Raw genomic sequence first — 12,543 nt, 5'->3', positions numbered from 1 at the left:
GGACATTAATCCTTTCAGTTTTTGTTTATTTGGGAATATCTTACTTTGTCCTTCATTTTTGAAGGACAGTTTTGTTAAAAATAATACACTTTGTTGACAGTCTTTTTCTTTAAATGTGTCAGTCCATTGCCTTCTGCTCTCCATAGTTTTCAGTAAGAAATATGCTAAAATTATTGCGGATGTCTTATAAGGAATTGTTTTTCTCTTGCTGTTTTCTAGATTCTCTTTGTCTTTTAGTAGTTTGATTATGACATGTCTACAATTACTTCAAATTTGCTGGTTTTCTTAGATGTGCAGATTAATGTTTTTCATCAAATTTGGGAAGCTTCCAGCGGTGCCTGGGTGGCTCAGTGGGTTAAAGCCTCTGCCTTCGGCTCAGGTCAGGATCCCAGGGTCCTGGGATCAAGCCCCACATTGGGTTTTCTGCTGAGCAGGGAGACTGGTTCCTTCTCTCTCTCTCTGCCTGCCTCTCTGCCTACTTGTGATCTCTCTCTGTCAAATAAATAAATAAAATCTTAAAAAAAAAATTGGGAAGCTTCCAGCCTTTATTTCTTCAATCAACTAATCTTTCTGTTCCTTTCTCTCTCATCTCCCAAGACTCCCATTATGCGTAAATTAGTAGCTTGATGGGGTCCTACAAGTCCCTGAGGCTATGTTCATTATTCTTCATTCTTTTCCTCTCTATTCCTCACACTGGATAATCTTAGTTGACTTACCGTTAAGTGAAATGATTCTTCCTGCTCAAAACTGCTGCTTAGTCACTCTAATGAATTTTTCATTTGTTACTGAAATTTTCAAATCCAGAATTTCCATTACATTCTTCTATAATTTTTTTTAAGATTTTATTTATTTATTTGACAGAGAGAGATCACAAGTAGACGGAGAGGCAGGCAGAGAGAGAGAGAGAGGGAAGCAGGCTTCTTGCTGAGCAGAGAGCCCGATGTGGGACTCGATCCCAGGACCCTGAGATCATGACCTGAGCCGAAGGCAGCGGCTTAACCCACTGAGCCACCCAGGCACCCCTCCATTACATTCTTCTAAAAAATTATTATTGATTCTATCTTCTTTGAAAAAATTCTATTTGGTGAGACATCGTTTTCATAGTTTCCTATAGTTCTTTAGACATAATTTCCTTAGTTTTTTGGCTATATTTAAAATAACTTTATACACTAACTACAATGTCTAGACTACCTTAGGAACACTTCTTATTGGTTGCTTTTTCTCATGTGTATGGGATATCCATTCTTCTTTCTTTGCAGATGTCATAATTTTTGTTGAGAAAAGTACATTTTAAATAATACAATGTGGCAACTGTGGAATTCAGATTCATCCCTCTGCTCAAGGACTTTTGTTGTTGCTGTTGTGACTTTCTAAAAGTAATTCTTTAAAGTCTGTGTCCTATCATGTATTACTATTGCTAGATCAGCTTAGTAGCCAGTTAATGACTAGGCAAAGATTCCTTAAACATCTGTAACCAATATATGTCTCATTTGCCAAGAGGCTTTGCACATGTTTTCCAACATGTTTTCGATCCTCAGCCAGGCAGGTAACAACTCTGCCATAGTCTTCACTTCCTGCTTCCACAGAGCCTCAGGGTCAACCAGAGGTGAGAACTTAAGGTCTGCTCAGGTCTTTCCTGAGCATGTGTACACCCGTGGTCATAGGTACCATTGTACATACAGGCACAACCCACTAAAGTCTAGGAATATGTCAGAACTTTTAAAACCCCCTATGTATATCTCATTTCCCAATTTTTCCCACTAGGCTGTTTAGTTAGCTTATTATTTGGCCCAAATTTAGTCATCATCTCAGGATGCTGTGAAATTAAACAATTAATTGCCTGGGTAAGCTCCTAGTCAGGTCATGTAAAGATAGCCTTGTGGGGGCGCCTGGGTGGCTCAGTGGGTTAAAGCCTCTGCCTTCGGCTCAGGTCATGATTCCAGTGTCCTGGGATCGAGCCCCGCATCGGGCTCTCTGCTCAGCGGGGAGCCTGCTTCCTCCTCTCTCTCTGCCTGCCTCTCTGCCTACTTGTGATCTCTGTCTGTCAAATAAATAAATAAAATCTTAAAAAAAAAAAAAAGATAGCCTTGTGAATGGGGTCTTCCAGGAAATCACCAGACAGTTTCCATAAATGACAATTCTCAAGAAGTAAGTTCCAGCCCTTCCTGGGGCTGGCAGATTACTGGCTTTCACCATGATTTAAAACCATTGTGAACTTGAAGAGAGGCAATGGGAATTGGGCAAGTGAAAATCCCAAAACACTGTGTTCTTAATGAAGAGTCAGCAATTTTCATGAATAAATGTTTCCTGGAATGTTGTAAACTGGTTAATTTACAGTTTTGAAAAACTAAAACTTTTTTAGTTTTCTCATTCCTTTGTTAGAGAATTTTCAGAGGTCTTTAATCTGTAATTTTTGCACATCTCACCCAATTTGTTAATATTTTGTTAAGAATATTTTCACCTATGTTTTTGACAGATATTAGTCTGTGGTCTTCTTTTTTTTGCTTTTTATATTGTCTCATTGAGTTTTGGTAAGACAGTGCTAGCCTCATAAAATGGGAAGGGTTCTAGCATCTATTTTTTTCAAAGATTTTATTTATTTATTTGAGAGAGAGAGGGAGAGAGAGAATGAGGAGGGGCAGAGGAAGAGGAAGAAACAGACTCCCCACTTAGCAGGGAGCCCAAAAGCCAATTGAATTGACTATTCAATTTATCTTTTTCATCTTCACGGAGTTTGGTACTTTGTGGATTTGAGGGAATTAGTCTATTTCATCTAAGTTGTTGAATGTATGCATATAGTATAGTTTTGTCCGTAGTGTCTTTTTAACATCTGCAGGGTATATAGTAATATGATTTCTTTTATTCCGGAGATCAGTAGTTTGTGGCTTCCCTTTTTTTTGTCAGTTACCTAGAGATTTATCAACTCTATTTACCTTTTTAAAATCAGGTTTTTTAGGGTAGGGGCACCTGGATGGTGCAGTTAGTTGAGCATCTAGGTTCTTGGTTTCACCTCAGGTCATGATCTCAGGGATGTGAGATCAAGCCCTGTGTTGGGCTTTGTACTCAGCAGGGAGTCTACTTGAGATTCTCTCTCCTTCTCCCTCTGCCCCTCCAATTTGTGCTTGCTCTCTCTCTCAAATAAACAAATCTTCTTAAAAAATTAAATCAATTTTTTAATTCTTAGTTTCATTGATTTCCTTTGTTTTCAAATTCATTGATTTATACTCTTATCTTTATTATTTTTTTTGTTTGCTCTATATTTATTTTGCTTTTCTTTTCCTAGCTTAAGGTAGAAGTTTATTGATTTGAGACTTTCTTCTTTTTGAAAATAAACAATTATAGAAATTCCCCACTGAGCACTGCTATAGATGCAGCCCAATTATTTAGATATATTTTAATTTTTGATTAGCTCAAAATATTTTCTAATTTTCCCAAGACTTTCTGCTTTACCTATGGATTATTTATAAGTACAGTTTTTTAAAAAAGATTTATCTCTTAGTTTTAGAGGCGGGGGAGGGGCATAGGGAGAGGGAGAAAGAGTCTTAAGCAGACTCTGCGCTGAGTGTGGATTCGGACACAGGGTTCAAACCCAGGAAGACCCTGAGATCACCAAAAGAGTCTAATGCCCAACTGGACTGTGCCACCCAGGTGCAACTAGAAGTAGGTTTTTAATATGATTTCACTCATATGTGGAATTTAAGAAAATGTATGAATATATGGGAGGCAGGAAAAGAGAGAGGAGGAAACAAATCATAAGACTCTTAAGTATAGAGAACAAACTGAGGGTTGATGGAGGGATGAGGGTGATGGGATAGATGGATGATGGGTATTAAGGAGGGCACTTGTTACGATGAGCATATTTATATATAAATCATGACCCTCTGAACTCTATTCCTGAAGCCAATATTGAACTGTATGTCAACTAAGTACAATTTAAATTAAAAAATTAAAAAATTTAAAAAAATTACTAGACATTTACTGTAAAAAATATATGTTTTTATTTCCAAGTATTTGGACATTTTTCTTCTGTCAAGTGTTACTGATTTATAATTTAATTATTTAATTATATTTTGGTCAGAGAACACACTAGGATTTCAATTCTTTTTAAAAAACATAAAATTTATCATCCAGGATATGGTTTATATTGATAAATGTTCCTTATGCACCTGGAAAAATGTTTATTCTAACATTGTTGCATGGAGTGCTCTATAGTATCAATTCAATCCAGCTGGTTAATAACATTGATCAAGCCTTCTGTGTCTTTATTTGTTTTCTATTCCTTCTATTAATGAGAGAGGAAATGAAATCTTCAACTATGCTTGTGGATTCATCTATTTCTCTGTTCAGATATGTTATTGCATCATATATTTTGAAGCTCTGTTTTTAGGTGCATACACATAAAGGATTGTTGTATCTTATTGGTAAATTGACCCTTTCATCACTTTATAATTTTCATTCTTTTTCTTTTTTAAAGATTTTATTTATTTGTCAGAGAGAGAGAGCACAAGCAGGCAGAGTAGCAGGCAGAGAGAGAAGCAGGCTCCCCTCTGAGCAAGGAGCCCAATATGGGACTGGATCCCAGGACTCTGGGATCATGACCTGAGCCAAAGGCAGCAGCTTAATTGACTGAGCCACCCATTCATTCTTAATACTCCACTAATACTCCTTGCTCTGAACTCTACTTTGTCCGATATTAATTAATTAATATAGTTACTCCAGAAAGTTCACTTGTACTTTGAATTCTAGTCTTCCCAAATCTGTCTGCCACTATTTACTTTTCACAGTACTCAAATAGCTGTTTCATGCATTCTGTCTAGGTTTTTAAGACAGTATGTAGTGTGCTTACTCCATCTTATCAATAGTTGAAACCTCCTGACTTTTTTTTTTCTTTAAGATTTTTATTTACTTATTTGACAGACAGAGAACACAATTAGGCAGAGAGGCAGGAAGAGAGAGAGGAAGGGAAGCAGGCTCCCCACTGAGCAGAGAGCCCAACACGGGGCTGGATCCCAGGACCCCATGATCATGACCCAAGCAGAAGGCAGAGGCTTTAACCCACTGAGGCCCCCAGGCACCCGACCTCATGACTATTCTTTAAAGGTAATTTTAACTTCATAAATTTTAATTTTTAATTAAAACATAAGCGTAGTTTAAAAATCAAATAATAGCACAGTAGTTACAATTTTTATAAAAAACTCAGAATTCTCTTTTACCTATGTACACCCTATCTCCAATTCCCCATCCTCAGAAATAATTCCCTTAAATAAATTATAGTTCTACTCATTTACCTCCATGTTTCTAAATAGCTTTTAGTACTACTACTTCTTGATTTTTAACCTTCACATACTATGTATTGATTCTTCCTATAGAAGATGTTTATTCTCTTACATCACTAATACCTCATCATCTTTTCATTTTCCTGATAGTTATAACACAATTCTTGTGTAATCAATATTCAATGGATTACCATTTATAGGTATTACATTGTACACTATGATTACATTTTCTTTCTTGTACAAGACTTTTTGGTCTGTCCTAGAGTTAACAACTCTTTCCTTTTTTGCTTTTCTTTGTATTCTATCACTAATTAATTCCCAAACTTTTCCATAGCTATAAAAATTCTCAGTAAGGTCAAAATCCATCTTCAGAAACAATCTAGGTGTCATCCCAGAGCTTCCCTTTCTAATTTGAGAATTCTTTTTCCCTCTATTCTGGGTTAGAACTCCAGTTTCCTGCAACCTTGATATTCCTCTGTCTGAATTTTCTCTTATTTGATGAAGCATATCTTCCAGTAGCATTCTGAGAAAGTGTGCATTTGAAGCTAATGTTTTAGGTCCCCCCCTTTAAGATTTATTTACTTATTTGTCAGAGAAGGGGGAGAAGAGAGAAAGAGAGAGCATTAACAAGGGAGCAGTAAGCGGAGGGAGAAGCCAGTTCCCCACTGAGCAAGGAGCCTGATGTGGGACTCAATCCCAGGACTCTGGGATCATGACCTGAACTGAAGGCAGATGCTTAACTGACTGAGCCACCCAGGTGTCCCTAATGTTTTAGGTCCTTTGCATAGTGAAAGCTTTATTCTATCTTACAGCTTACTGATCATTTGAATTGTACAGAATTTAAATTGTAAGTCAAAGATTTGAAGATAATTTAAAACTGTCTTCTAGCTTCTAATGTTGCTTTTTAAGGAGTCTCTTAATTGTGATTCCATGTTTTTTGTAATGAGACCTGTTTTTCTTCTCTCTGGAACATTCCAGGGCTTTCTTTCTTTCTTTTTTTTTTTTTTTAAAGATTTTTATTTATTTGACAGATCACAAGTAGGCAGAGAGGCAAGCAGAGAGATGAGAGGAGGAGGAGGCAGGCTCCCTGCTGAGCAGAGAGCCCGATGTGAGGCTCCATCCCAGGACACTGGGATCATGACCTGAGCGGAAGGCAGAGGCTTTAACCACTGAGCCACCCAGGTGCCCCCAGGGCTTTTTCCTTATCTCAGGTACTTTGAAACTGCACAGTGAGGTGCTTTGTAGCTTTTCTCCCTTTACTGGTGCTTGGGTGGGCCCCCTTAACCAGGAAATTATGCCCTTCAATTCTGAGCATTTTTCTTGAATTATTTCTTTGATAGATTTAAGTTCTTCCATATTTTTTCTTCTATATTTTCATCTTCTATATTTTCTGTGGTCTTTTCCTGTAGATCTCCTTTTTATCAGAGGTTGCTTCTTGCATACTGATCTTTAAATTTTCCCTCTTTGTTTTTTTTTTTAATTTTGTTTTGTTTTGACTTTTGTTTTTATCTTCTAAACCCAATTCTACATTTAAAATTTACTATCATGTTAATGCCTGAAAACTTCTTAAAATAAATCTGTTCTTATTTCATGGAGGAAGTATCTTACCCTCTATGGATAATGGGTTGGCTAACTAAGCCCACACAGGAAATTTGGTCCATATCTTGTTTTTATACAGCCTACAAAGTAGAAATGGTAATCACATTTTCAGAGGGTTAAAGAAAAAATAAAGAAGAATATGGGTGCAGACTGTACATGGCCCAAAACCCCTAAAATAAGTATTGTACACCCCTTTACAGAAAAAGTTTGACCAACCTCTGCTCTATTGCACTGTTTCTGTTTTCTACAAGTTCTTCCACCCTGTTTTTGTTTTGTTGGTATAATTTTGTTGTTGTTTTGATCTGTATTTTTCATGTTACAGACTTCTTTTGATTATATGGTGATCACTCTTTACACTTATGTAAGAGTAAAGTTTTAAAATGTTGATAGCTCTGCCTACACAGATGTGGCTTACATACAGGGAAGCTTTGCCAGAGTAAGGTACTTTGGTAGGAACAGGACCACTTTGCTACTATCTTTAGTATCTTTAGGTCTTTACTCATGAGGTCATTAACATCCCTAGATAGGAATATTGTACTTTCCTGCCTCAGAGACATAAAATTGATTATAAGCCTATTCAGAGCTGAGAAGAAAAGGGGAGTAGAGTTCTCACATTCCATAAACAGACTTTCCTTAACCCCCATCTTTAATACATCCTTAGCTATACCTGGAGTTGAAGAATATGTAAACTCTCTAATAAAATCTCTCCACAGTAAATTTGAGTGGGGAAGGGGGGTTGTCTACTTATAGTTACTTGCAATCAATTCTTTTGTGATAATCCTACTTTAAATGATACTTTAGAGTGCCCCCATGTCCTAAGCTTTTCCATGCCTGAATCTGAAGAATTTTGTTGGCTTTCACAACAGTTTTCTTTGCCTGCTAAGTCACTCAATCATTCACCTGTTCTCTCGTGTTCAAAATTTGCTGACATCTCAGCCGTTAGTGTCTCCTCTCCCACTCTTTTTAACTTTGTAGTTTTAGCAATTTTATCATTTTTATTCCTTTAGCTTCGTGGAATTTTGAGTGGGGTGAAGATTAATACAAATGTATGGTTTTTCTAGAGATTTAAAACAATCTAAATTTTATATGACATTTTGTTGATATTATTTTAAAGTAACTCATAGGTTCTAAGGCATCAGACCACAAAATTAGTCAGGATAGGAAGATAGATAGTGCAAATATTATAGACCAGTATTGAAAATTAATGGAAAGTTGGGGTGCCACTCTATTTTTAATTCCATTTTGGTTTATGTTTAAATGTTCTATAGTAGAAAGGCATTTAAGTTATCAAAACAGTTCAGAGAAAAGAATTTCACCTTTTCTTTTTCCCATTGTTTTCATTCTGCCTTGTTCAAATGAATTATGTCCACTTGAGACAAAGATTATACTTTCAGTAAAGCAGACCCGTTAGGAGACTCATAGTGCAGTTGTAACCTGGTCACAAAACCATCTGGTACATTCCCAAAGGCTGTTATTACATTTCATGGACTTATATTACTTCAAATACTCTAACAGTCCCATGTGGGCTTAAAAAAAAGATAAAAAAAAAAAAAAAACCTCAATTTGTTTCTGCTTACTTTAGACCTTCTAGACTTATCCCTTATAAGAAGAGCGCCTGATTATAAGTACCTTTTAGGTCAATCAATACATATTATGAGTTTTATCAAGTGATGTAAAACATTTACTTGATTTTTAAATGAGTATTTCTTTGAAATAAAAGTTGCTACTTGTTGATACTGTTTCCCTGAAAATCAATACAATGACAGTTGGGCTATCAATTTTTAAATTAATAATAAAATATGAAAACTACAGTATTATATATCAAATGTTACAAACACATTTTTTATGAAATTCTAGAAAACTATGTATTGAAGCTCTAGACGCTCTCTGACTAACATGGTATAGTGGGGAAAGCATCAAACCCACCACCATTTTTCATGAATTCAACAAGTATTTATTGAGCATCCAAGCCCCAAGCTGAGGTATAATTGGTTGCTGAGAATGTAAAATACATGTTTAGGGAAGGAGACAGACATATAAACACGTTATTACAATACAATGAGATATATGTGTAAGAGAGAGAATGTATAAACTATTATAGGTCTCCTAAGGAGTAAATAAGTAGTTGGAAAAGTAAAAAGAAATCTTCATAAAGGACACAATCTTCAACTAGGTTTTGATTGGTAAACTTGCCAAATTGTCTAATAGCTTGTAGGCCAAAGCAGAAAGTAGTAAAAGGATATGGTATGTTTAACAGTAAGATGTTTCATGCTTAACAGTGAGAGCTTTAGATGATAAAGGTAGGGTCTAAGGATGAAAAAGCAGGTCTTGAAGTTTTAAAAGTAGGTAGGGCCAAGATATAAAGCCCATTTAGTAGTTATATGCTCTTAGATAAGTAATTTCATCTTTTACAATCTGTTTAATATATGTAGAAAATGTTTATAAATGACAAAGTAGGATATAAATATATTTTTGCTTCGGGACGCCTGGGTGGCTTCGTCGGGTGAGTGCCTGCCTGTGGCTCAAGTCATGATCCCAGGGTCCTGGGACTGACTCCCACATTGGGCTCCCTGCTCAGGTCTTCCTGTTCAGCAGGAAGCCTGCTTCTTCCTCTCCCTCTGTCTGCCACTACCCCTGCTTGTGCTCTCTCTCTCTCTTTCTATGTCAAATAAATAAATACAATCTTAAAAATATTTACTGTCCTGAAATTAAGTACAGTGACTAAAAGTCAAGAGTTTTAAATAATATTCAGGCTCCCCTAGAAACTATTTGCTGAATATTAAGATAAAAAAACAAGAACACAAAAAGGTCATCAATAGGGAGGCACCAAGTAAGCAGTGAAATGCTTCAAGAACAATTTATAGGGTGCCTGGGTGGCTCAGTAGGTTAAGCCTCTGCCTTCGGCTCCGGTCATGATCTCAGGGTCCTGGGATCAAGTCCCGAGTCTGGCTCTCCGCTCAGCGGGGAGCCTGCTTCCCTCTCTCTCTATGCCTGCCTCTCTGCCTACTTGTGATCTCTCTCTCTGTGTCAAATAAATAAATAAATAAAATCTTAAAAAAAAAAAAACAATTTATAGTGCAACTTGATGCTAAGTACCAATGAAATTTCTAGGCAGAGAAGGGCAGCAGCTTAACATATCAGTAGATTAACCATAGAACAGAATCATTCAATTTGAAGGGAAACACCTGCAGAATATCATTTTGAAATGATGGGGAAGGGAGTGGGTGATGTGTTCTGGGACTTAAATCCAGCTGTTGTAGTCCTATGTCATTAGCTATCTGTAAATCTGAACTCAAACGTGATCTAATATGTTTATGTGTAAATAGGCTAATGTGAGTGTAAAAGACAAGAAAAATTTAAATTCTGGATTTGGTTAGGTCAGATTACAGTTAGCTATGGGTCTTTTGGCTGAATTGAAAATATGTCAAATGGTCATGTTTTCATGAATTTATTCTTAACCTGTGTTCTTTTATTTTGATTATATGAGTGCCTTACAGCCTCACAGGAAAAAAATTATTATATGGTCTTAACTAATTACAATTTCATGAATAGAGAATATAAAATATTAGATTATTAAAAGTCTAAGGATTCAAGTTTTATAAATTAAATGCTATGTTCTACAACATGAAAATTATGTTAGAAAATGGTGATTTAATAACTAATTCCACAAAACACAAATCTTAATGGGCCAGAATCCTTAGGAAAATAAGTATTATAATTAAATGTTATTATTTGTGGCATTAATACTTCAGCTTTTCAAACTTTTTTTTAAATTTATTTTTTAAAATATTTATTTATTTATTTGACAGTATGAGAGAGAGTGTGTGCAGAGAGGGAGGGACTAAGGTGGGGGAGAATCTCAAACTGACTTCTCACTGAGCACAGAGCCTTTAAGTTGGGCTTGACCTCACAATCCTGAGATCATCACCTGAGCTGAAACCAAGAGTCAGATCTTCAACGAACTGAGCCACCCAGGTGCCCCCAAAAGCATGGTTTCTTTTAACTTCTCTTAAATGGTTTGCTTTATATGCATAAAATCATTATCTAATTTCTGCTGTTCACAGGATAAAATTTTTACTGTTTGTGAACTTTTTTTTTTTAAAGATTTTATTTATTTATTTGACAAACAGAGATCATAAGTAGACAGAGAGGGAGGCAGAGAGAGAGGGAGGAAGCAGGCTCCCTGCTGAGCAGAGAGCCTAATGCAGGGCTCAATCCCAGGACCCTGAGATCATGACCTGAGCCGAAGGCAGAGGCTTAACCCACTGAGCCACCCAGGTGCCCCTGGTTGTGAACTTCTATAAACATTTACTAAGTACCTCTTCTGTATGACATTCATTGATCAATCATAAATCTTCTTTGAACTTTAGCAAATTTTGATGTTTTAGGGTTTCATTTATTCCACTGATTCTTTTCAGCTTTCACTTGTGACAGCTATCATTAAAAATATATCAGTTCCTAAGGTTCTAGTAAAAGAAAATCCTATCAAGTTTATTCTAAGGAGCAACAAAACTATCTTTTCTATAGCCCAGACCACAGATAATATTACAGAAACATTATGTTAAATTTCACTTACCTACCTAGGGCCTGGTTTAAGGCCCTATATGCTTGAATTTCATACCACTGACGACCAGGTAAAAGACCTCTCAATTTTGAGTGTTGATCATTGTATTGTCGCTTTAGTTCAACCTAATAATTTAAAAAATATTAAAAATATAGCAAATAAATCAAGGCTCATTTAAAAAATCATATTAACTCCTAATATTCTGAACATCCCTTTATTAAGTTAGAGAGATTTCTTTTCAGTATATCAATACTAAATTTTATTCAGTTCCTTTAAAATATGTCTGTTCAGGGATGCCTGGGTGGCTCAGTTGGTTAAGTGTCTACCTTCAGATCAGGTCATGATCCCAAAGTCCTGGGATCAAGTCCCACAACGGTCTTCCGGCTCAGTGGGGAGCCTGTTTCTCCCTCTGCTGCCACTCCCCCTGATTCTGCTCTCTTTCTCTGATGAATAATTAAATCTTTAAAAAATAAGTGAAAATTTGAAAAAAGAAAACATATCTATTCATACTTACTTTCCCTGAATTCTTCCATGCAACTAATTAGCTGTTTAAGTCAAAAGTTTTATTGAGAAATAATTTACATAGAATAAAATTCACACATTTTCAATGTATATATAGATAAATCTTGACAAGTGTTTTGTCATGTAACCACCACCATAAGCATGATATATTTTTAGCACCCACTAAATCTCCTTTCTATTCCTTTTCAGTCTCTCCTTTCCTGCTAACGTTGTCAACCAATAATCTGCTGTTTTGCCTTTTCTAGAATTCCTTGTAAATGTTATTACACAGTATGTTATCATTTGTCTTTTTCATTTAGCATAATGATTTTGAACTTCATTCATGTTGAAACATACATCAGAGGTTATTTTTTAATGTTTATTCAGACTGATAATCTCTGTTTTTTAATTGGGATGTTTAGACCATTCACATTTAATGTAAATATTGTTATGATTTGGGTTTAGATCTACACCAGCAGAATACATATTCTTCTCAAGTGCACATGGAATATTCACCAGGATGGATTCTATGTTGGCCACAAAATATGTCTTAAGAAATTTAAGAAGATTGAAATCATATAATGCATCTTTTCCAACAATGGT

The 12,543-nt window shown here is 35.9% G+C and overlaps 1 protein-coding gene across 2 annotated transcripts in view; it reads right to left on the bottom strand.

Moving 5' to 3' along the window:
* BRIP1 (BRCA1 interacting helicase 1) overlaps positions 1–12,543 on the bottom strand; it is a 188,318-nt gene that overhangs the window by 16,480 nt on the left and 159,295 nt on the right. For both annotated transcript variants that reach the window (XM_047707226.1, XM_047707227.1), the window contains exon 17: positions 11,452–11,564. In XM_047707226.1, the coding sequence (XP_047563182.1) occupies positions 11,452–11,564 (113 nt within the window). The remainder of the gene's footprint in view (positions 1–11,451; positions 11,565–12,543) is intronic.

This window comes from Lutra lutra, chromosome 16, assembly GCF_902655055.1.
Source record: "Lutra lutra chromosome 16, mLutLut1.2, whole genome shotgun sequence".
NCBI classification, from domain to species: Eukaryota; Metazoa; Chordata; class Mammalia; order Carnivora; family Mustelidae; genus Lutra; species Lutra lutra.
This window is presented reverse-complemented; position numbering and strand designations above follow the sequence as displayed.